The sequence below is a fragment of the Schistocerca americana genome, chromosome 11 (genome assembly GCF_021461395.2).
Source record: "Schistocerca americana isolate TAMUIC-IGC-003095 chromosome 11, iqSchAmer2.1, whole genome shotgun sequence".
Lineage (NCBI taxonomy): Eukaryota > Metazoa > Arthropoda > Insecta > Orthoptera > Acrididae > Schistocerca > Schistocerca americana.
Genome location: NC_060129.1, coordinates 167,364,306 through 167,388,017, shown reverse-complemented (window position 1 = coordinate 167,388,017; position 23,712 = coordinate 167,364,306). Strand labels below are relative to the sequence as shown.

Below are 23,712 nucleotides of genomic sequence, written 5' to 3'. Positions count from 1 at the left end.
TAGACTCGCTTTCGATAGCTCAGACATGCTGGAAAATTTTAGAAAAAGCAGTCGATAGAAATTTTTATTCGTAAAAATTTACATCCTGGTTTTGTATAATTATTTTTACAAATAAAGTTATTAAAGAACACTAAGAAACAATGCATGATATCAAATATATCATTTGTCATCCTGATATCATAAATTAACTGTACAGTATTTTTGTACGATGATTAAATGTTGACAGCGAATTTCTTAAAAGTAAAAAGAACAGACTGGATAAGATTTGAGAACGGGCATCACATAGTACCATTACTGTTGTGTGTAATTTTTTTCCTAAACCGTGGCAAAATAAATTAAACAGTAAACTAGAGTGGATTACACCTGTAATAAAAATTTCTAGTGCCAGAAAAAGGAAATTCCATAGTCAGTCAAAATCAAAGAGAAATCCTGATTTTGTTAAATGTCACATGCTGTAAAGCTGTATTCAGGAAGTTGTACTTACAGCTAACAAATGGCCAGTAGTATTTTCATCATTCAACATAGTAATAAGCGAAAGGCAGTGTGGTTAGTTGTTGTCAGAATTAGATGCCATGGTTGAAAGTTGTGAGATTTTGAAAATTAATTTGAAAATGATACTGTAATAAACCGTGTTCAGGTGTCAAATTGTTTTGGTGAATTATTCTGAAGTGTAGTGAGGTCAGTTGTAGAATTAGAAGTGTATCTAGACAATATAAGTTTGGAAAAACGTAAGTTTGGAAATACGTATTTCAAACAAGTTGAAAAAATCACCCAAAGGGGTGTGGAAAATGAAATTTTGTCTTTAAAAAACAAAACCTCATCTAGGTGCAATGAAATACCCAAATCTATAATCAAGAGTGCCTATAATATCATTTCACAACTAGTGTCAGTTATTATAAACCAATATTTTGCACAGGGATGATTTCCAAACATACTGAAATATGCCAAGATAAAATCATTGGTCTAAAAGGGTACGACAGAAGATAAGGGGAATTATTGCCCTATCTCCCTTCTGCTAGCACTTTTTAATGTGTTAGAAAAGACTGCAGCAAAAAAATTCAAAAATTTCGTGCTGAAAGTGACATAATTTTTAAAAACCGGTTTGGATTCCAACAAGGAAAATGCATTGCAAATGCAATAAGTGAGTTTACTCAAAAGATGTGCTCCTCTTTAGACAATGGTAGAAAGATCACACGAATATTCTGCGGTCTGACAGAAACCTTCGATTCAGTGAACCACTCTGTCATCCTACACAAATTACATGCCTACAAAATTAGAGACACTGCTTTACAATGATTCACTTCCTACTCAACAGATATGAAACAAAGAGTAATTATAACTTCTCATTCATGAAATTACTCTTCAGACTGGAAAACAATTAGCCAAGGAGTCCCTACGTGTTCCTTTTCTAGAAGAATGACTTACTACTTGCCAGTACTGTTCATTCAATTTTATTTGCTGATGGTACATTAATTGAAAATGAGGTGCCTGAAAAAATTTCAGAAAGTGTCGTAAATACTTTAGAAAAATTTGAAACCTGGTTTCATCGAAATGAACTGAAACTAGGTGTAACTAAAACCAAAATGATGCAATCTGAAGCTAAATCATTAGAATGAAGTGAAATAAAGGTAACATGCAGTGATCAGGATATCACAGAAGCAAACTACATGGATGTGATTCTTCAGTTTCTCCAGGCATATTTTATGACGAAATAAATCTTGGGTGTACAGCCTGGTACGAGTGTGCATGGGACACAATATTTCGGCAATCTTCCACGTTGCCATCATGAGGAGCGCAGTCCAGGTGCGGCGTCCGTTCTCCCACCGTCTGAGCGCTGCATCCTGGGCCTTCTCGTTCAGGAGGGTCTGCCGGCACCGCTCTCGTTATTCTTCCCTCCTCCCCTGAAGTTGGTACACTCTGGGAAATGTCATTTTTCTCGTTAATCCGGGTGATCGCGGGTTCCCACGCCTCGCTAGGGGTGTAACCGCTGTCACGGTGTAGTTGTGGCTCCCTTACTCTGATCTCTATGGCTTCTTTGATGACACGGTCCCAGTATTTAGAAGCCTGTGTCAGGAACTGCAAATTCGGAAGGCTCTACATCCCACACTTGCTGCACCGGCGGAAACTGAGGACGAACCTCAGGAGGCGGCGGCCTTGGCTATTATTCCGATTTGTGGGGCCTTATCCAGAAAAATTGGATGCATTTTACGTAAACACCGAGTGAAAACGATCTTCCGTCCTCCGAGCAAAACCGAGAGCCTTCTTAGTAGTGTCGAGGACAATTTTGGTCTACGTAAATCTGGGGTTTATCAGATACCTCGCCAGTGCGGTAGTTTATACGTAGGTCAAACCGTTCGTACCACTGAGGACCGATGCCGAGAACATCGACGGCACACTAGATTACCACAGTCCAGTAATTATGACCGAAGCTAAGTCCTGACGCAGACTTCCAAATACTAGGACGCAGCGCCCAGACGGCGGGAGAACGTACGCTGCACCTGGCCCGATCACGGGGCGCGGACCGCACCGACTTGTAGGAAGCGCCTGAGGGAGGAGCGGGAGGGAGATTGTCCTACATATACCTGATGACTGACAACCTCAGCTGCCGACAGGTGTTGTTGTTATACCTCGATGTGGACAGCTGAAAATGTGTGCCCCGACCGGGACTCGAACCCGGGATCTCGTGCTTAAATGGCAGATGCTCTATCCGTCTGAGCCACCGAGGACACAGTTGAATAGCACGACTGCAGGGACTTATCCCTCGCATGCTTCCCGTGAGACTCACATTCCCAACTGTCCACAATTCTACATATACAGGGTGATTCAAAAAGAATACCACAACTTTAGGAATTTAAAACTCTGCAACGACAAAAGGCAGAGCTAAGCGCTATCTGTCGGCGAATTAAGGGAGCTATAAAGTTTCATTTAGTTGTACATTTGTTCGCTTGAGGCGCTGTTGACTAGGCGTCAGCGTCAGTTGATGCTAAGATGGCGACCGCTCAACAGAAAGCTTTTTGTGTTATTGAGTACGGCAGAAGTGAATCGACGACAGTTGTTCAGCGTGCATTTCGAACGAAGTATGGTGTTAAACCTCCCGATAGGTGGTGTATTAAACGTTGGTATAAACAGTTTACAGAGAATGGGTGTTTGTGCAAAGGGAAAAGTTCTGGACGGCCCAGAACGAGTGATGAAAATGTAGCATGCATCCAGCAAGCATTTGTTCGCAGCCCAGGAAAATCGACTCGCAGAGCTACCAGAGAGCTGCAAATTCCACAATCAACTGTATGGAGAGTCCTACGAAAAAGGTTGGCACTTATCTGTCCGTAACTACCTGAACGTCAACTACCCGAGGCGATGGATCCGCCGCCAGGCAGCCCGTGACGGAGCACTTCATCACTGGCCTCCAAGAAGCCTTGATCTTACCCCCTGCGATTTTTTCTTATGGGGGTATGTTAAGGATATGGTGTTTCGGCCACCTCTCCCAGCCACCATTGATGATTTGAAACGAGAAATAACAGCAGCTATCCAAACTGTTATGCTTGATATGCTACAGAGTGTGTGGAACGAGTTGGAGTATCAGGTTGATATTGCTCGAGTGTCTGGAGGGGGCCATATTGAACATCTCTGAACTTGTTTTTGAGTGAAAAAAAACCTTTTTAATTACTCTTTGTAATGATGTATAACAGAAGGTTATATTATGTTTCTTTCATTAAATACACATTTTTAAAGTTGTGGTATTCTTTTTGAATCACCCTGTATATTGTATCTTATAGACATTTGCCCACCCACTCATTACTCACGCACAATGTGGCGATTCCCTTAAGAGTTTGGGTAACCCGTGCGCATTTGCACAGACGAAGGTCAGCGGCTGGGTAGCCTTTAACTATATACACGAAGACAGTAACTTGTTCTCGAAAGAACAGTTACTGTACAATACATATGTAGAATTGTGGACAGTTGGGAATGTGAGTCTCACGGGAAGCGTGCAAGGGATAAGTCCCTGCAGTCGCGCTATTCACCTGTGTCCTCGGTGGCTGAGGTGGATAGAGCGTCTGCCATGTAAGCAGGAGATCCCGGGTTCGAGTCCCGGTCGGGGCACAAATTTTCAGCTGTCCACATCGATGTATAACACCACCTGTCGGCAGCTGAGGTTGTCAGTTACTCATCATTTATTCCAGGGAAAAGCTGCACGGTCATCAACAGTAACTATTCTTTCGAGAACAAGTTACTGTCTTCATATATATACTATATATACCTGGCGCCGGCCCACCGGCCGGCGCACCTGACGACGGCAACGTGGTCGATTGCCGAAATATTGTGTCCCACGCACACTCGTACTGGGCTGTTCACCTGAGATTTATTTCGTCACAAACTACTTGGAGTTCTTAGGTCTAAATCTTGATAAAACTGTAAATTGGAAGGTACACATAGACTGCTTACCAAATAAACCGAACATCCTAGCTTTTGCAGTGTACACTGGTCAGCCAGAACATTACAGCAATCAACCTAATATCTACGTAAACCCGTCCGCGCGACAGCAGCATCAAATGGTGAGGAATGTCTGCTAGTCGGACATACTCGTGGTGCACGTAGTATCGGCGAGTGTGCTGTCCGTGTGTAGGACAGGGAAGAGTCGCAGTCTGTCTGAGTTTGACCGAGGGCAGATGTTACGGCCCGGTGGCTTGGCACCGGCATACCAGAAATTGCACGACTTGTCAGGTGTTCGAGTGGTGCTGTGGTGATTGCCTGTGACGCGTGTTGAAGGCACCTGTAGACGTCATAAGGTTGGGCGACCGCTTCTCACTAGAGATGTCAGGCTGCACAGACTGATAAAAACAGGACAGGTGGCGAATTGTGGCTGAACTGACATCAGACTGTAACACTGGGCAGAGTACAAGTGTGTCTCAGGATGCAGTGCACCGAACACTCACTAATGGTGGGCCTCTGCAACCTGCGATCCGTGCGTGTGCCAATATTAACACCGTGACCTCGGCAACTGTGACTGAAATGAGCAAATGACCATTAGCACTGGATATTGGTGCAGTGGCAGAGTATTGCACGGTCTGACGAATCCTGAAACCTTCATCGTGCTGATGGGAAGGTGTGAATCTGTCGTCTTCCGTGTCTCCTCGACACTTGTACAGTCGGACAGAGACGAGCTGACGGCAGCTCCATTATGCTCTTAGGGAACATTCACGTGGGCGTCTGTGGGTCCAGTGGAGCTCGTGCGAGGCACTGTGATGGCCAGGGAGTATTGTACGAGGTGTGTTTTTTTAAGTAAGTACTGTTTTGAAATTTAAAAAAAAGACATGCTAAGATATCTCAATAATTTTATTTTTACATGAAAGCCTGTACCTTAATCTACGAACTGACACCATCACAGTCTGATTCTTTCTTGTTTACGTTGTGTACTGACAAGGGAATCTCCCCATCGCACCCCCTCAGATTTAGTTATAAGTTGGCATAGTGGATAGGCCTTGAAAAACTGAACACAGATCAATCGAGAAAACAGGAAGAAGTTGTGTGGAACTGAGAAAAAATAAGCGTTAGAATGTTGTGTAAATTGACAGCTGATTGTCCAGCAGAAGCCTCTTCAGGGATCTAAGAAATCTTACATTTATGTGGCAATATATATAATGCCTAATGGTATTTAAAACAATGGATAATCTGGGGTGTTATGTAACAGTATTATGAAAAGAATAGTCACACACATATGAGCATATGAGTGCAGTCTCTAGCGGGCAGTCTGCCTTCAGCTGCCAGAGACGGTGGTGTCGTGTGGTGTGTGTGTGTGTGTGTGTGTGTGTGTGTGTGTGTGTGTGTTGTCTATTTTCAACGTAGGCATTGTTGGCCGAAAGCACACTTTCTGACAGTCTTTCTGTTGTGCCTATCTGCAACTCAGCATCTCTGCTATATGGTGAGTAGCAACTCTCCTTTTCATAATATTGCCTAACGGTATTAATAATAAGAGTGAATTAGGATGAACTCACCAAAACACAAACACAGTACTGGCGGACTCAAGAATGTAAATTCTGTGTGACTCTTATATTTGTATTAGAAAGATCTGTACTTTGTCAGTATACAGACTCCTGATAGTGGTATTAGCAAAGTTACATAAATGCTTTGTTTGAAGTATCAGAATAGAACACCAACTGACAGCATAGAAGAATGAGCAGGGGCTATTATCAAAGAAACCGTTTTTCCTCTACCAACTAAAACAGATAGTAGATAATTTTGATAATCTCATGTTTATCGTTATTGGCAGAGTAGATCTAGTCATCATTTGCTTTGAGTACGCTCTAAAGTGACTGCTTCTGCCTATTAATGTATAACTTGATGTGTTCCATATTTCCGAAGGACATTCACACGATAGTACGTACCGAATGGGACGTGTGAATGGATGAACGAGTGAGTGCCTCTCAGTTATTTTAAATCCTCGAAATTAGATAATTTATTTTTCTTTCAAATTTTCAATTTCTTGCTTTAAATTGGATGGGAGAATGTAACTCCACTCGGAATCCTGAGCGAGGAGGCAAATTCTGCTTGAGAATAATTTTTGTCTTGTATTGTGATTGTGTACAATACAGTTCAATTGAATTTCTTGCCATCAAAAACTATTAAAGACCAAATGTACTGGGAAATAAGTGTAAGAATTCCAACATCCTTAAAGAGGCTTCTGCAAGGTATACGATTACGTACCTTTCACAGTATTTTTGCTGCGCACTAGTGTCGTAAGGCAGCAGGGCCTGAAAATAATTTAACGTAAGTAGTTTTACATAAAGAAATTACACTAACAGAAAAACACACTCAGCTGAGCTGCTTCATTAGTTTGTAGTGTTTCCTTTCCTCGGGGTTCTGCCGTGAAAATATAAAATCTGATTGGGTTTTGAATTTTGATGGAATAAGTTACGGATAAGGCGGACTTTGTGCTATTGATTGAGATAGTGCTGTAATTTGACCGTGCATGGCAGACCGGGTCAGCAACACTACAAAAAGCATGTGTACGGAAATAGCATCAGAAATTAGTTGAAATTTACCTTCTAAGTCTGTTAGAAACATAGTATTAATTATAATATAGTCTTTGTGGCTGTCTTCTTAATTTTCTTGTACGATGACCTGTTTTCATTGTTCTCCATCTGTTGAAAATTTCTTTAAGTTGTCACTGTGAGGATTAATTTATAGATTTGGCGATAACCATTTCGAATCACTATTGAAATAACTTCGTTACGTAATATAGTTTTAATTTTCACTTAAAAGCATATTTAACACAGCGCCGAAAAATACACGTCTTTCTTATGAAGACAAGGGGGGGGGGGGGCGAGAGAGAGAGAGAGAGAGAGAGAGAGAGAGAGAGAGAGAGAGAGAGAGAGAGAGAGAGAGAGGGGGAGAGAGGGAGAGAGGGAGGGAGGGAGGTAGGGAGGTAGGGAGTAATCAGTTAGTTGTTAAAAACAAACACCTACGCAAAAGTAAAAAAAAAGATCAAAATTATTTATAAAAATCAGTCGCTGGCGCAGCGCTCTTCTGCATGCGCGATCGTAAATCATATCTTTGTATTGGCAGAGGTGCGGTAGTCAAAGTACCGTTACAAGTTCATCTGCTAATTGCCTGCATCTTACTTGTTATCCAGTGGGACCCAAAGTATTTCATGCAACCTGTTTCTGAGTCAAACCATTAATGTTCACTTCTGGTGCTGACTGGTAATTTTTGCTTGTTTTAATTTGCATTTTACACTGATGAACCAAAACAGTATGACCACCTGCTTAATAGCTTATTTGTCTGTCTGTGGAACAAAATACATCACTGATTTTGTGCATCGGGGATTCAACAGAATGTTTATAGGTTTGCGGAAGTATGGGAAGTACGTGGCATTAGATGTCTATGCACAACTCATGTAATTTGTGTAAACAACAGGCCCCTGGTTTGAGTACACGCCAATGCGGTGAATGCTCCTCGAACCACCGTAGCATGTTCTGGCTCCGAGGCACGGACAATTATACTGCTGAAAGATATCACCAATTTGGAAGACATCAAGCATGAAGGTATGTAGGTGGTTCGCAGCTATCAGCGTGTCTTCGATTACTGACGTGTCCCGTGCAAGTGTGAGAGAATGTTTCCCCTACCATAATACCGCTCTGACCATCTGTGGTGTGCTGTATGTTTTGAGCGACTGTTTAGCTCGGTGACGGTGTCTGAGGAGACGACCGTCACCTAGTGTAGCCAAAATGTGATTTACCCGAAGAACCGACACATTTCCATCGATTGACGGTTAAATCCCGATGGTCGCATGCCCACAGCAATAAGTGATTGATGATGATTTTGGATCAACATGTGAACACACAGGGTTGGTGTACTACAGAGCTCCTCATTTGACAACATATGATGAACAACGTGCCCCAAAACACTTGTGCATGCGCCATCATTGTGCTCTTTTGGCAGAGATGCCACAGGTCACCATCTATCCTATTTCACAGACCAGACAAGCCTCTGAACCCCTCGTTCTGTGACGAGTCTTGGATGTCCAACCATTTAGCACCTAGTGGTGGTTTCACTGTCCTCCTACCTCTTTCTGTAGAGGCTCACAACCAGCTTCGCCGTTGGTACTCGTTCGCGTGCTCTTCGTAATAATAACCTGCCTTTTCCCAAAGTTGCTTACCTCAATGGATTTCCCCATTTGCAGTCCGTATCTTCGCTAGGACGATCCCCTGCCCGTGTCCGTTCTGTTTGCATACTTCGTTACCGCGTCCCGTGCCCGAAATGCCACCAGGTGACATCCGTCGTCACGGTGGGCGGTAGTCGTAATGGTTTCATTTATCGGTGTATGATTATTTGTTACAGTACTGTCTTCAGATTGGTTATAGATCTGTTCAGGTACCATCTGAGTTGGCTGGTAAGGATTAATTGCAAACCTCGATTGGTACCCTTCTGCAGCTAAATTCCTGATCGGGGCCAACGGCAGTTGTGGTGGAGCTATCTACATCTCATAGGTTGACAACGCAGCGGTTTCGCATAGCCAGTGGGATGATACTTTCAAATAAGCAGTGAGAGGTGAGAACGTAGGCAATGTATTTCCAGCGCCAAAACTGAAATGTTTTTCTCGCTTGTTGTTTTTCAGTGCATTAGTTGGTTTAGAGAGATATTCTGTGATTGTCAGCAAATAGTATGAAGCGCAGTGGTTTAGCAGATTTAGTATCCACTTATCTCCTTCCATGATTTAATAAAAACATTGATCCATTTACCCCTCTCATAATTTAATTAAAAACATTCATCCACTTACTCAGGTGCTCAGGCAGATCAGTTGCAGCGGTGTACCGTAGGTCTCTAGAAGAGCGTAGCGTTCCCCGTTTTCAAGAAGGGACGTCGAACAGATGTGCAGAACTGTAGACCTATATCCCTGACGTCGATCAGTTGTAGAATTTTGGAACACATATTATGTTAGAGTATAATGACTTTTCTGGAGACTAGAAATCTACTCTGTAGGAATCAGCACAGGTTTTGAAAAAGACGGTCGTGTGTAACCCAGCTCGCGCTATTCGTCCACGAGACTCAGAGGGCCATAGACACGGGTTCCCAGGTAGATGCCGTGTTTCTTGACTTCCCCAAGGCGTTCGATACAGTTCCCCACAGTCGTTTAATGAACAAAGTAAGAGCATATGGACTATCAGACCAATTGTGTGATTGGATTGAGGAGTTCCTAGATAACAGAACGCAGCATGTCATTCTCAATGGAGAGAAGTCTTCCGAAGTAAGAGTGATTTCAGGTGTGCCGCAGGGGAGTGTTTTAAGATTGTTGCTATTCACAATATATATAAATGACATTGTGGATAACATCGGAAGTTCACTGAGGCTTTTTGCGGATGATGATGATGTGGTATATCGAGAGGTTGTAACAATGGAAAATTGTACTGAAATGCAGGAGGATCTGCAGCGAATTGACGCATGGTGCAGGGATTGGCAATTCAATCTCAATGTAGACAAGTGTAATGTGATGTGAATACATAGAAAGAAATATCCCTTATCATTTAGCTACAAAATAGCAGGTCAGCAACTGGAAGCAGTTAATTCCGTAAATTATCTGGGATTACGCATCAGGAGTGATTTAAAATGGAATGATCCTATAAAGTTGATCGTCGGTAAAGCAGATGCCAGACTGAGATTCATTGGAAGAATCCTAAGGAAATGCAATCCGAAAACAAAGGAAGTAGGTTACAGTACGCTCGTTCGGCCACTGCTGTAATACTGCTCAGCAGTGTGGGATCCTTACCAGATAGGGTTGATAGAAGAGAGAGAGAAGATCCAACAGAGAGCAGCGCGCTTCGTCACAGGATCATTTAGTAATCGTGAAAGCGTTACGGAGATGATAGATAAACTCCAGTGGAAGGCTGCAGGAGAGACGCTCAGTAGCTCGGTATGGGCTTTTGTTAAAGTTTCGAGAACATACCTTCACCGAAGAGTCGAGCAGTATATTGCTCCCTCCTACGTATATCTCGCGAAGAGACCATGAGGATAAAATCAGAGAGATTAGAGCCCACACAGAAGCATACCGACAATCCTTCTTTCCACGAACAATACGAGACTGGAATAGAAGGGAGAACCGATAGAGGTAGTCAAGGTACCCTCCGCCACACACCGTCAGGTGGCTTGCGGAGTATGGATGTAGATGTAGAGAACACATAGCAGAGAAATATCTCGCTGCTTTTCAGTTACATTGCAGGTTGTGAAACTGTTGTTGCATTACATTTATAATCTCATTTAGAGCAATATTTAAACTTCTTTTCTGAATGTATTCAAAACGCGTCATCTGTTTGTCGGTCTCGCATTGGCTGCATAACACAAACAGCTGACACATCTTCAATTGCTTCCATCGTACCTCACGGAATGCACTGACGACATTACTGTGTGAAACACGTAAGTACACCACTGGCACTGTTCTAGACTCGTACCCACTTGTATGGTACAAAATACATTTATAAAGTACCACGGCATTTCTGTCATATGCTACTGTCGATAACTGTTAGTGCGACGAATGGTGGAGGGTGAATGTGATGGATCGTGCGTCAGTTGTCAGTAGTCAGTCAGAAAATTCATTCGTGATCTTCTATAACTCGTGAACAGTGTTAACTGTAATTTTGTTTACCTGGATAGAAATTAACCACATCATCAAAATTTTCAACGCAATAGGAAATGTGACAAACAACATATTTTTGAGTTTGGAATCGTTGGATTTGCAAATGCAACCAAATAGGCACATTCCGACCTATCCTAGGTCCCGGGCTTCTCTATAGGTTATCATGTAAGCACAAAGTTTTCTTCCATTCGTATTCAATAGCTTCACCAACTCGAAATGAAAGTGTCACATTCCACCATAACCGAGGTCTCAGAGTACACTACAGGCCAGTCTGTCAGCACTTCTAGTTTGTTTTCTTCCTGGTTGCTATATTGAAAACAAATTGAGTCACATACTTTGCCAGAAGAAACCATTCGTTTAGTTACTTTCAGTGACTACCATATACTATCACCTGACTGGCTACGATTGCCAGAAACAAATTATCAGCAACAGGACATAATGGAAAAGTGTGGTACACCATAAGTGCACTTTAGCCCTCTTGTGTCGTTAGCAATCATTATAGTCCAGCGCAGATCATGCTGCCGCCATCATACATCTCACATAGGCGCAGTTAGACTAAGATAAAAAAAACCTTCCTTGTGTGCCTTCGGAAGGCAGTGTTACAGGACACTATCAAGAGTCTTAACACGTATAGTGCTGTTCCCTTTAGGTTATATGGCCTTCCGAATGTACACAAGGAAGGGGCTTCTTTACATCCTATAGTTGGGAATATTGGTGTTCCGACATATTGTGTAGCCGAGCATCTTGCTTCTCTGTTGAGTCCACAGGTAGGTTGGTGTGAACATCACATCATGAACTCGGCTGATTTTTTTACGTCGTTTGGGGGGACTGCGGTTGAATGACTCTGATATTTTAGTGAGTTCCTCTGTTGATTCGTTGCGGTTAATTGAGGCCAGGTTTGGTGCTGAATTAACTAATCTCTTTCGGCATGTGTTGACATCCACTTACTTTTTATTCAGGGACCAGTATTACGAGCAGACGGATGGAGTTGTGATGGGTAGTCCGTTGTCACCTGTGATTGCAAATTTGTTTATGGAAGATTTTGAGGAACGTGCATTGGGGTCGGCACCTTTGAAACCCACCTGTTTCTTTAAATATGTTGAGAATACTTTTGTTGTTTGGCCTCACAGTAGGGAGAATTTGAATGCCTTTCCAGAACATCTGAACATTCGTTTTACAGTGGAGGTGGAAGGGGATGCTTGCCTTCCCTTTCTTGATGTCTTGGTTAGGAGGAAAGATGATGGATCATTGGGACATGCAGTTTACAGGAAATGTACTCACACCAACTTGTATTTACAGGCTAATAGTTGCCACCATCTGGCTTAGCGTGAAGGGGTACTTTGTACCTTGGTACACAGGCCACATGTCGTTTCCGATGCTGAGAGTTTTCCAGCTGAGCTGTTCCATCCTGAAGCTATGTTTCGTCAAAATGGTTATAGTGATAGACAGATTGAATGTGCAATGTGCTATCGACCAACTGTGCATTGGGTGATTGATGATAATTCTGAGTCGACACCTAAGTCTACTGCCTTTTTGCCTTAAGTAAGAAACACTTCCAACAAGATCGGTTGTATTTTACGGAAATACAATGTGAAATGTGTTATCCGACCTCCATCTAAAATTAGAGCACTTTTGAGTTCTGTTAAGGATGATCTTGGACTGCGTAATGCGGGTTTATATTGTATTCCTTGTAGCTGCGGCATGGCATATATTGGTCAAACTATCAGGACCGTGGAGGACTGATGTACTGAGCATAAACGGCACACACGATTACAGCAGCCAAATAGATCTGCTATTGCCGAACATTGCTTGGATACTGGTCACCCCATGTTATATAATAACACCGAGATATTGGCATGCACGTGCAGCTATTGGGACAGTGTGATTCGGGAGGCAGTTGAGATTAAATTAGCGAGCAACCTTGTTAACAGGGATGGAGGTTTCTGTTTAAACTCTGTTTGGAATCCGGCTCTCTCCCTTGTCAAAAAACAGAGGGAGAGAGTCAATGCTACCTCACCTGCGAGTTCGTAGTCTCACTATCGATATCTCTGACTTTGGTGGCACTAGTGTTCAGTGTGTGTGTGTGTGTGTGTGTGTGTGTGTGTGTGTGTGTGTGTTATCTCTCTTGCATTAGTCCGAGAACCGAGGTTTTAAATTTGCATGTACCTCACCTGTCTGTTGCAGTTTGTCTTGAAAATGGCGGGGTGTTCTCCCGCCGAAATATCGGAGGTCGCTGAAAATATTACCGGGCTGAATTCCCGTAAGTTGTTTGAAAACCTTTCCTATTCTATCATATTATTAACCCTTTTGGTCATTCTTTTACACTTCTGAGATGATAATTTTGTATCCAAGCAGAAGTTATTTTTTGAAACTTTTTCATATAACAGAACCAAATTTGACCACCCAAATCCATGTTATGGGACATGTACATTTAATCTCAAAAATTTTTGTGACACGTTTTTGTAAAGGAATGGAACATTTAAACAATAAGCTCGTAAAATAAATATGAAAATTTACTGTAAAAGCCTTTAAAAAAGTGAAAGGTTTCTGATGACACACTATTTTCATGCAAAGTTTATTTTGTATAGAATTGTAGAAAGTAATTATGCTCTCTTGGTATACAGAGATGGAGGTCGCATCTGGAACACTTGAGTGTGTCGTAACTTTGCACCCAGGGTTTTTGCAATTAGAGGCTGATTTCTGCTGATCAAAGCATGGTGAATGTTCCACAGAAACGTATCCGATATCTGATTTGAAAAATATGTAAAAATCTGCCAACCGGTTGCATAGGTTTCCTATATACCTTGACCAGGTTTTGTCACCTCTAAGGGTGATTTCATCAGAAGGTAAGGTAATTACCTAAAATGAATATGTCAGATTAAATATCTTATCTAATAAAAGAGTACATTGATATGAATATAATAGAGGGAAACATTCCACGTGGGAAAAATATATCTAAAAAGAAAGATGATGAAACTTACCAAACAAAAGCGCTGGCAGGTCGATAGACACACAAACAAACACAAACATACACACAAAATTCAAGCTTTCGCAACAAACTGTTGCCTCATCAGGAAAGAGGGAAGGAGAGGGGATGATGAAAGGAAGTGGGTTTTAAGGGGGAGGGTAAGGAGTCATTCCAATCCCGGGAGCGGAAAGACTTACCTTAGGGGGAAAAAAGGACAGGTATACACTCGCGCACACACACACATATCCATCCACACATACACAGACACAAGCAGACATTTCTGCTTGTGTCTGTGTATGTGTGGATGGATATGTGTGTGTGTGCGAGTGTATACCTGTCCTTTTTTCCCCCTAAGGTAAGTCTTTCCGCTCCCGGGATTGGAATGACTCCTTACCCTCCCCCTTAAAACCCACTTCCTTTCATCATCCCCTCTCCTTCCCTCTTTCCTGATGAGGCAACAGTTTGTTGCGAAAGCTTGAATTTTGTGTGTATGTTTGTGTTTGTTTGTGTGTCTATCGACCTGCCAGCGCTTTTGTTTGGTAAGTTTCATCATCTTTCTTTTTAGATAAAAGAGTACATTGATGTAGACGAGTGTAAAACAAATAGTACTTACATGAAGAACATATCGTCAAGGATGTACAGTGATTTAAGAGCTGAGTTGCACAAGTCATACATTGAAATACAAGACATAATGTTCTTTAAAAAGTCAAACATTAAAACATAAGTAACACCGCTGTGGTGTGAGGAGACTGACTGTGTGGCAACTAGTCACGCTGCCAAGTAAACGTAATGTGGGGCGCGCCACAAGCGGGCCACTAGTAACGTGAGGAAAACAATTTTGTATATTACACATTTTCTGAAATAAATCGTACGTATAATCAATATGACTTTTAAAAAAAATTAATTTTACAAATTATTGAGTGACATTTATAAATGAGCTTCAAACGGGATAAAATAGTACATAGTTCACTACGTTTTATGTAGCACGTAGAACCAGAGTTAAATACGACTAGAATTACATGCGTAATGAAGAACATCAGTTCATTATATGACACAAAATTTGAAAAGAAAGCTTGCATAACTAGGGCACAGAGGTCATCTGGGGTGTTAGTAATGAGTGTAACTTGTTGTTGTTGTGGTCTTCAGTCCTGAGACTGGTTTGATGCAGCTCTCCACGCTACTCTATCCTGTGCAAGCTTCTTCATCTCCCAGTACCTACTGCAGCCTACATCCTTCTGAATCTGCTTAGTGTATTCATCTCTTGGTCTCACTCTAATATTTTTACCCTCCACACTGCCCTCCAATGCTAAATTTGTGATCCCTCGATGCCTCAGAACACGTCCTACCAACCGATCCCTTCTTCTAATCAAGTTGTGCCACAAACTCCTCTTCTCCCCAATTCTATTCAACACCTCCTCATTAGTTATGTGATCTACCCATCTAATCTTCAGCATTCTTCTGTAGCACCACATTTCGAAAGCTTCTATTCTCTTCTTGTCCAAATTATTTATCGTCCATGTTTCACTTCCGTACATGGCTACACTCCATACCAATACTTTCAGAAATGACTTCTTGACCTTTAAATCTATACTCGATGTTAACAAATTTCTCTTCTCCAGAAACGCTTTCCTTGCCATTGCCAGTCTACATTTTATATCCTCTCTACTTCGACCATCATCATTTATTGTGCTCCCCAAATAGCAAAACTCCTTTACTACTTAAATGTCTCACATTTCCTAATCTAATTCCCTCAGCATCACCCGACTTAATTCGACTACATTCCATTACCCTCATTTTGCTTTTGTTGATGTTCATCTTATATCCTCCTTTCAAGACACTGTCCATTCCATTCAACTGCTCTTCCAAGTCCTTTGCTGTCTCTGACAGAATTACAATGTCATCGGCGAGCCTCAAAGTTTTTATTTCTTCTCCGTGGATTTTAATACCTACCCCGAATTTTTCTTTTGTTTCCTTTACTGTTTGCTCAATATACACATTGAATAACATCGGGGAGAGGCTACAACCCTGTCTCACTCCCTGCCCAACCACTGCTTCCCTTTCATGTCCTTCGGCTCTTATAACTGCCATCTGGTTTCTGTACAAATTGTAAATAGCCTTTCGCTCCCTGTATTTTACCCCTGCCACCTTTAGAATTTGAAAGAGAGTATTCCAGTCAACATTGTCAAAAGCTTTCTCTAAGTCTACAAATGCTAGAAACATAGGTTTGCCTTTCCTTAATCTAGCTTCTAAGATAAGTCATAGGTTCAGTATTGCCTCATGTGTTCCAGTATTTCTATGGAATCCAATCTGATCCTCCCCGAGGTCATCTTCTATCAGTTTTTCCATTCGCCTGTAAAGAATTCGCGTTAGTATTTTGCAGCCGTGACTTATTAAACTGATAGTTCGGTAATTTTCACATCTGTTGATGCCTGCTTTCTTTGGGATTGGTATTATTATATTCTTCTTGAAGTCTGAGGGTATTTCGCTTGTCTCGTACATCTTGCTCACCAGATGGTAGAGTTTTGTCAGGACTGGCTCTCCCAAGGGGCCTTGTTTCGACTTTGGCCTTTCAGTGCTCTGTCACTCTCTTCACGCAGTATTGTATCTCCCATTTCATCTTTATCTACATCCTCTTCCATTTCCATAATATTGTCCTCAAGTACATCGCCCTTGTATAGACCCTCTATATACTCCTTCCACCTTTCTGCTTTCCCTTCTTTGCTTAGAACTGGGTTTCCATCTGAGCTCTTAATATTCACACAAGTGGTTCTCTTTTCTCCAAAGGTCTCTTTAATTTTCCGGTAGGTAGTATCTATCTTACCCCTAGTGAGATAAGCCTCAACATCCTTACATTTATCCTCTAGCCATCCCTGCTTAGCCATTTTGCACTTCCTGTCGATCTCATTTTTGAGACGGTTGTATTCTTTTTTGCCTGCTTCATTTACTGCGTTTTATATTTTCTCCTTTCATCAATTAAATTTAATATTTCTTCTGTTACCCAAGGATTTATACTAGCCCTCGTCTTTTTACCTACTTGATCCTCTGCTGCCTTCACTACTTCATCCCTCAAAGCTACCCATTCTTCTTCTACTGTATTTCTTTCCCCCATTCCTGCCATTTGTTCCCTTATGCTCATCCTGAAACTCTGTACAATCTCTGGTTCTGTCAGTTTATCCAGGTCCCATCTCCTTAAATTCCTACCTTTTTGCAGTTTCTTCAGTTTTAATCTACAGTTCATAACCAATAGATTGTGGTCAGAGTCCACATCTGCCCTTGGAAATGTCTTACAATTTAAAACCTGGTTCCTAAATCTCTGTTTTACCATTATATAATCTATCTGAAATCTGTCAGTATCTCCAGGCTTCTTCCATGTATACGAACTTCTTTTATGATTCTTGAACCAAGTGTTAGCTGTGATTATGTTGTGCTCTGTTGAAAATTCTACCAGGCAGCTTCCTCTTTCATTTCTTAGCTGGAATCCATATTCACCTACTACGTTACATTCCCTCCCTTTTCCTACTACCGAATTCCAGTCACCCATGACTATTAAATTTTCGTCTCTCCTCACTATCTGAATAATTTCTTTTATTTCGGGATACATTTCTTCAATTTCTTCATCGTCTGCAGAGCTAGGTGGCATATAAACTTGTACTACTGTAGTAGGCGTGGGCTTCATGTCTATCTTGGCCGCAATAATGCATTCACTATGCTGTTTGTAGTAGCTTACCCACATTCCTATTTTTTTTATTCATTAGTAAACCTACTCCTGCATTACCCCTATTTGATTTTGTATTTATAACCCTATATTCGCCTGACCAAAAGTCTCGTTCCTCCTGCCACCGAACTTCACTAATTCCCACTATATCTAACTTTAACCTCTCCATTTCCCTTTTTAAATTTTCTAACCTACCTGCCCGATTAAGGGATCTGACATTCCACACTCCGATCCGTAGAATGCCAGTTTTCTTTCTCCTGATAAGGACATCCTCTTGAGTAGTCCCTGCCCGGAGATCCGAATGGGGGACTATTTTACCTCCGGAATATTTTACCCAAGAGGACCCCATCATCATTAACCATACAGTAAAGCTGCATGCTCTCGGGAAAAATTACGGCTGTAGTTTCCCCTTGCTTTCAACCATTCGCAGTACCAGCACAGCAAGGCCGTTTTGGTTAGTGTTACAAGGCCAGATCAGTCAATCATCCAGACTGTTGCCCCTGCGACTACTGAAAAGGCTGCTACCCCTCTTCAGGGACCACACGTTTGTCTGGCCTCTCAACAGACACCCCTCCGTTGTGGTTGCACCTACGGTATGGCTATCTGTACCGCTGAGGCACGCAAGCCTCCCCACCAATGGCAAGGTCCATGGTTCATGTGGGGGAGTGTAACTTAACGGAGGTAAAATAATATTTCTGAAAAGGAGGAGAGAACCTGGATTATAAGTGTCATAAAACTGAGAGCACTGGTTTAAAAGCATTAAAGAAATTTCTATTTTTCAACTGTACTTGTTCATTCAACATGTTATCTTTATTTGGTGTGTGCCTGAAAATTTCAAGTTCTTCCAAAACATCAAGTTTTCTCCCTTTCTTTTCTCTTTGCAGAATTGTCATGAAAAACGTATGCAACCGGTTGGCAGATTTTTACATATTTTTCAAATTTGTCTATACGGTTGCTGCAAGCATCGGCCATCTTCAAAGTTGTATCTGATATCCTCTGTGTGTTTCAGTGGATTTCTACACTTTGCATGCGCATACATTGATAAGCCAAAACAGTACGATGACTGCCCATTGCGATGTTGGCTGCCATCTGGTGGCATTGCGCACATGTGATGTGGTAACAAAAGTACGTAGGCATAACAGACATGGATGGGGGGATAACCCTAGCAAAGATATGGGCTGCAAATGGGGAAATTACTTTGACACAGGGCAGATTATTATTACGCAGAGTCTGGGAAAGAGTATTTTGAAAATGACAAATCTGGTCGAATATTCACATGCTACTGTTGTGAGGATCTGTGGAGAGAGGTAGAAGGACATTGAAACTACACTAGGTGCTAAATGGTTGGGTCTCCACAATTCGTCACAGAACGCGTGCACAAATATTTCGGAGCTCACTGTCCGTATTACATTATCGACTATGAAGCTCCGCAGCAGACTGTGGTGGCCCGGTGTAATGTTAAGCTCTCTCTATACAGCTTAAGCCTTTTCGTGGACTTACTTGTTGAAGAATGCTGGTTCTGCTTTCTTGCAGCGCCGATGTCTTCTGCTAGCACCAGACGCTTCCCCAAAGATTTCACTGCTAGGAAGGGGAAATTTTCACTCTCTTGCTCTCTCTCTTCTTATTTAAAAAAAATACGCTACTCTTGGAATATCATTCAATGCACCAGAACATAATTTCCGCTTTGTAAAAAAAAAAAAAAAACACTTTGACGTAAGCCCACACATTACCGGGCACCCATGATCAGTTAATTACACATTTTTTGAACACAATTAATACATAAGCTTTTATTGAGGCTGACTATCCACGTCCAGTCCATGTACTCTCAACAGCAGCTCGACGCCCAATAAACATTCACTATCTTGAGTCTCTCCATTTGTTTTTCAACAATACAAAGCTACATTAGTCTTTCCAGCCGGCCACGGAGCTTCCCAGCCGTATTTAATTATTCTTGGCAGGTCACGCTGAACACTTGCCGGTGCTGACGAATTATCTCCCTTCCAGTTTCGCCTGTACAAACAATAAATGGGTGCAGTATCCCGTGCTCATCCTTACGCCCTGCTTTAAAATAACGCGTGTTCGAAACGGCTGGAACACGAGTGGCTCCAGACTTCCGTAAAATTCTGGGGGCACTAAAAGACCATCCTTACATGTGTACATGTTGACCCAGTGACATCATCAATTACGACTGCAATGGGAATGGGACCATCGGGACTCGACCGTTGATCAATTGAAATATGTCGGTTCTTTGGATGAATCACATTTTTGCTGCACTAGGTTAATGGTTGTCTCCAAAAATGCCGCCATCGAGAGGGCGAATAGCAGCTGGAAACTATGATGTATCATGCAGCGTAACTTGCTGTGACAGTGCGAAAGCGAGACAAAGATATTGTTTATTACTCTGTGGCGGTCAGCGCTCACATAATTATTCTTAGGATATAGTTTTTGTTTGTTCTTGTTAAGAGTAATTTTGAGGGGAGGAGAGCCATTCTTGTGATGTAAAACATCGACGCCATTGCGAGTTTTTGATTCACATTGTAAAATATAAGTGCATATGGAAGGAAATCAGTTAATAGAACAATAAAATATTGTTCATTTCAAGAAGGTACGTCTTATTACACACCCAGCGACATACTGCTATTGTGATTTACTAATAAACAACAGCTGAGAACAGTTCCGACGGGAGCGTTCAGTTCTAGTGAAATAGTTCGATGTTTTCTTCGGAAAAGAAGTCACTTCATGGATCATTCAAATCCACAATAGTAACTGGACATTTCTCAGAACTGAAAGCAATCTGATTGCTATGCAACAGAGCCCCGAAGAATATTTCTCCGTACTTTGGTTACCACTTTCAGCTCGACACAGTATCTGCAGCATCTGGAGCAGATTTCTACAACAGTGGAAGCGTGTAATCGCTATCAGTTTCACACACCGCCCTGTGTACGCTGTATGTATTTACCCACAACAGTGAACATACAGTTACTCACACACATAGAAAGACAATACTAGGTGGTGTGGGGAAACATTTCAGTATAATGGCCCTGTAGAGCTAAACAGTAATTAGCCTAGTAAAAAGAGGAGTCTTTATAAAACGTGCAGCATGCCATGTACACGGGCTGGTGGGAGCAGTATTATGCTATGGGAGACATTCTCCTGCACTGGCATGGGACCTGTGATAATAATCAAAGGCATACTTACAGCTGCAAATCACCTGCATCCCTGCAGGCTTCGTGTCTTTCCCAATGGCGATATCATCTTTCAGCAGTATAATTGCCCGTGTCTCGGAGCCAGACTGTGTGACAGATATAGACTGGGAGACTCAAATGTCTATCACGGGTGGCAGGGACAAAGAATCCAGTGAATTTTTTTTAAGTGCATTATCTGAAAACTACCTCAAGCAGTTAAACTGAGAACCGACTTGTGGCGATAACATATTAGACCTTCTGGTGAAACAGTTAATGCACAACAGAGAATCGGCGATCGTAAAGCAGTTACTGCATCGATCATTTCACCCGTAAATAGAAATATTAAAAAAGGTAGGAAGATTTTTCTGTTTAGCAAAAGTGACAAAAAGCAGATTTCAGAGTACCTGACGGCTCAACACAAAAGTTTTGTCTCAAGTGCAGATAGTGTTGAGGATCAGTGGACAAAGTTCAAAACTATCGTAGAATATGCGTTAGATGAGTATGTGCTAAGCAAGATTGTAAGAGATGGAAAAGAACCACTGTGGTACAACAACCGAGTTAGAAAACTGCTGCGGAAGCAAAGGGAACTTCACAGCAAACATAAATGTAGCCAAAGCCTTGCAGACAAACAAAAATTACGCGAAGCGAAATGTAGTGTGAGGAGGGCTATGCGAGAGGCGTTCAATGAATTCGAAAGTAAAGTTCTATGTACTGACTTGGCAGAAAATCCTAAGAAATTTAGGTCTTATGTCAAAACAGTAGGTGGATCAAAACAAAATGTCCAGACACTCTGTGACCAAAATGGTACTGAAACAGAGGATGACAGACTAAAGGCCAAAATACTAAATGTCTTTTTCCAAAGCTGTTTCACAGAGGAAGACTGCACTGTAGTTCCTTCTCTAGATTGTCGCACAGACGACAAAATGGTAGAGATCGAAATAGACGACAGAGGGATAGAGAAACAATTAAAATCGCTCAAAAGAGGAAAGGCCGCTGGACCTGATGGGATACCAGTTCGATTTTATACAGAGTACACGAAGGAACTTGCCCCCCTTCTTGCAGCGGTGTACTGTAGGTCTCCAGACGAGCGTAGCGTTCCAAAGGATTGGAAAAGGGCACAGGTCATCCCCGTTTCCAAGAAGGGACGTCGAACAGACGTGCATTACTATAGACCTATATCTCTAACGTCAATCAGTTGTAGAATTTTGGAACACGTATTATGTTCAAGTACAATGACTTTTCTGGAGACTTGAAATGTACTCTGTAGGAATCAGCATGGGTTTCAAAAAACACAATCGTGTGAATCCCAGCTCGGGCTATTCGTCCACGAGACTCAGAGGGCCATAAACACGGGTTCACAGGTAGATGCCGTGTTTCTTGACTTCCGCAAGGCATTTGATACAGTTCCCCACAGTCGTTTAATGAAGAAAGTAAGAGCATATGGACTATCAGACCAATTGTGTCATTGGATTGAAGAGTTCCTAGATAACAGAACACAGCATGTCATTCTCAATGGAGAGAAATATTCCGAAGTAAGAGTGATTTCAGGTGTGCTGCAGGGGAGTCATAGATCTGTTGCTATTCACAATATACGTAAACGACCTTGTGGATAACATCAGAAGTTCACTGAGGCTTTTTGCGTATGATGCTGTAGTATATCGTGAGGTTGTAACAATGGAAAATTTTACTGAAATGCAGGAGGATCTGCGACGAATTGACGCATGGTGCAGGGAATGGCAATTGAATCTCAACGTAGACAAGTGTAATGTGCTGCGAATACATAGAAAGAAAGATCCTTTATCATTTAGCTACAAAATAGCAGGTCAGCAACTGGAAGCATAAATTATCTGGGGGTAGGCAATGGGAGTGATTTAAAATGGAATGATCATATAAAGTTGATCCACCTACCGCTTTGACGTAAGACCAAAATTTCTTAGGATTTTGTGCCAAGTCAGTACATATAACTTTACTTTCGAATTCAATGAACGCCTCTCGCATAGCCCTCCTCACAGCTACAGCTACAGCTACAGCTACAGATAGCTGTAGTAACACCAGCACTCCAAGGAGTTACGTTTCACATTACAATGAACAGAAGATGAAAGACTTTATGATCAAATCTACTTCGGGGCCCTAGATTTGATCATATTTATTGGATGACAGGCGAGATTTGACAAACTTCCCTAATACACCATCAAATTTCTTTGACATAAAAATTTGACATGTCACCTTTGACAAAGAAATATGATCTAGATGTATCAGAGGCCCTATATCACTCCAACTGCACACGCCCCTCACCATTACAGAGCCTCAACCAGCTTCAACAGTCCTCGATAACATGCAGGGTCCACGGATTCATGAGGTTGTCTCCAGACTTGTACAAATCCATCTGCTCAATACAATATGAAACGAGACTCGTCGGACCAGGCAACGTGTTCCCAGTCATCAACAGTCCAATGTCGGTGTTGACAGTCACAAGGGTACACGAGTGGGCCTTTGGCTCTGAAAGCCATGAATGATTTGCGCCCTTACACTTACCGACGGCCCAGCACTGAAATTTGCAGCAATTTGCGGAACCATTGCACTTCTGCACGTTGAACGATGCTCTTCAGTCATCGTCAGTCCTGTTCTTGCAGAATCTTTTTCCGGCCGCAGCGATGTCGGAGGTTTGATGTTTTACCAGATTCCTGATATTTACGGTACACTTTTGAAATGGTCGTAC

The 23,712-nt window shown here is 42.0% G+C and overlaps 1 protein-coding gene and 1 long non-coding RNA gene across 3 annotated transcripts in view; both read left to right on the top strand.

Annotated features, from left to right (window-relative positions):
* Positions 1–23,712, top strand: part of LOC124553708 — a 583,058-nt gene that overhangs the window by 178,175 nt on the left and 381,171 nt on the right. The gene's annotated exons all lie outside the window — the stretch shown is intronic.
* Positions 1–23,712, top strand: part of LOC124553704 (F-box/LRR-repeat protein 15-like) — a 38,753-nt gene that overhangs the window by 4,213 nt on the left and 10,828 nt on the right. Inside the window, exon 3 of one of the 2 annotated variants that reach the window (XM_047127606.1) lies at positions 13,310–13,385. The exons of the other annotated variant lie outside the window; for it this stretch is intronic. Coding sequence (XP_046983562.1) covers positions 13,322–13,385 — 64 coding nt within the window. The 5' untranslated portion in view covers positions 13,310–13,321. The remainder of the gene's footprint in view (positions 1–13,309; positions 13,386–23,712) is intronic. 2 annotated transcript variants of the gene reach the window in all.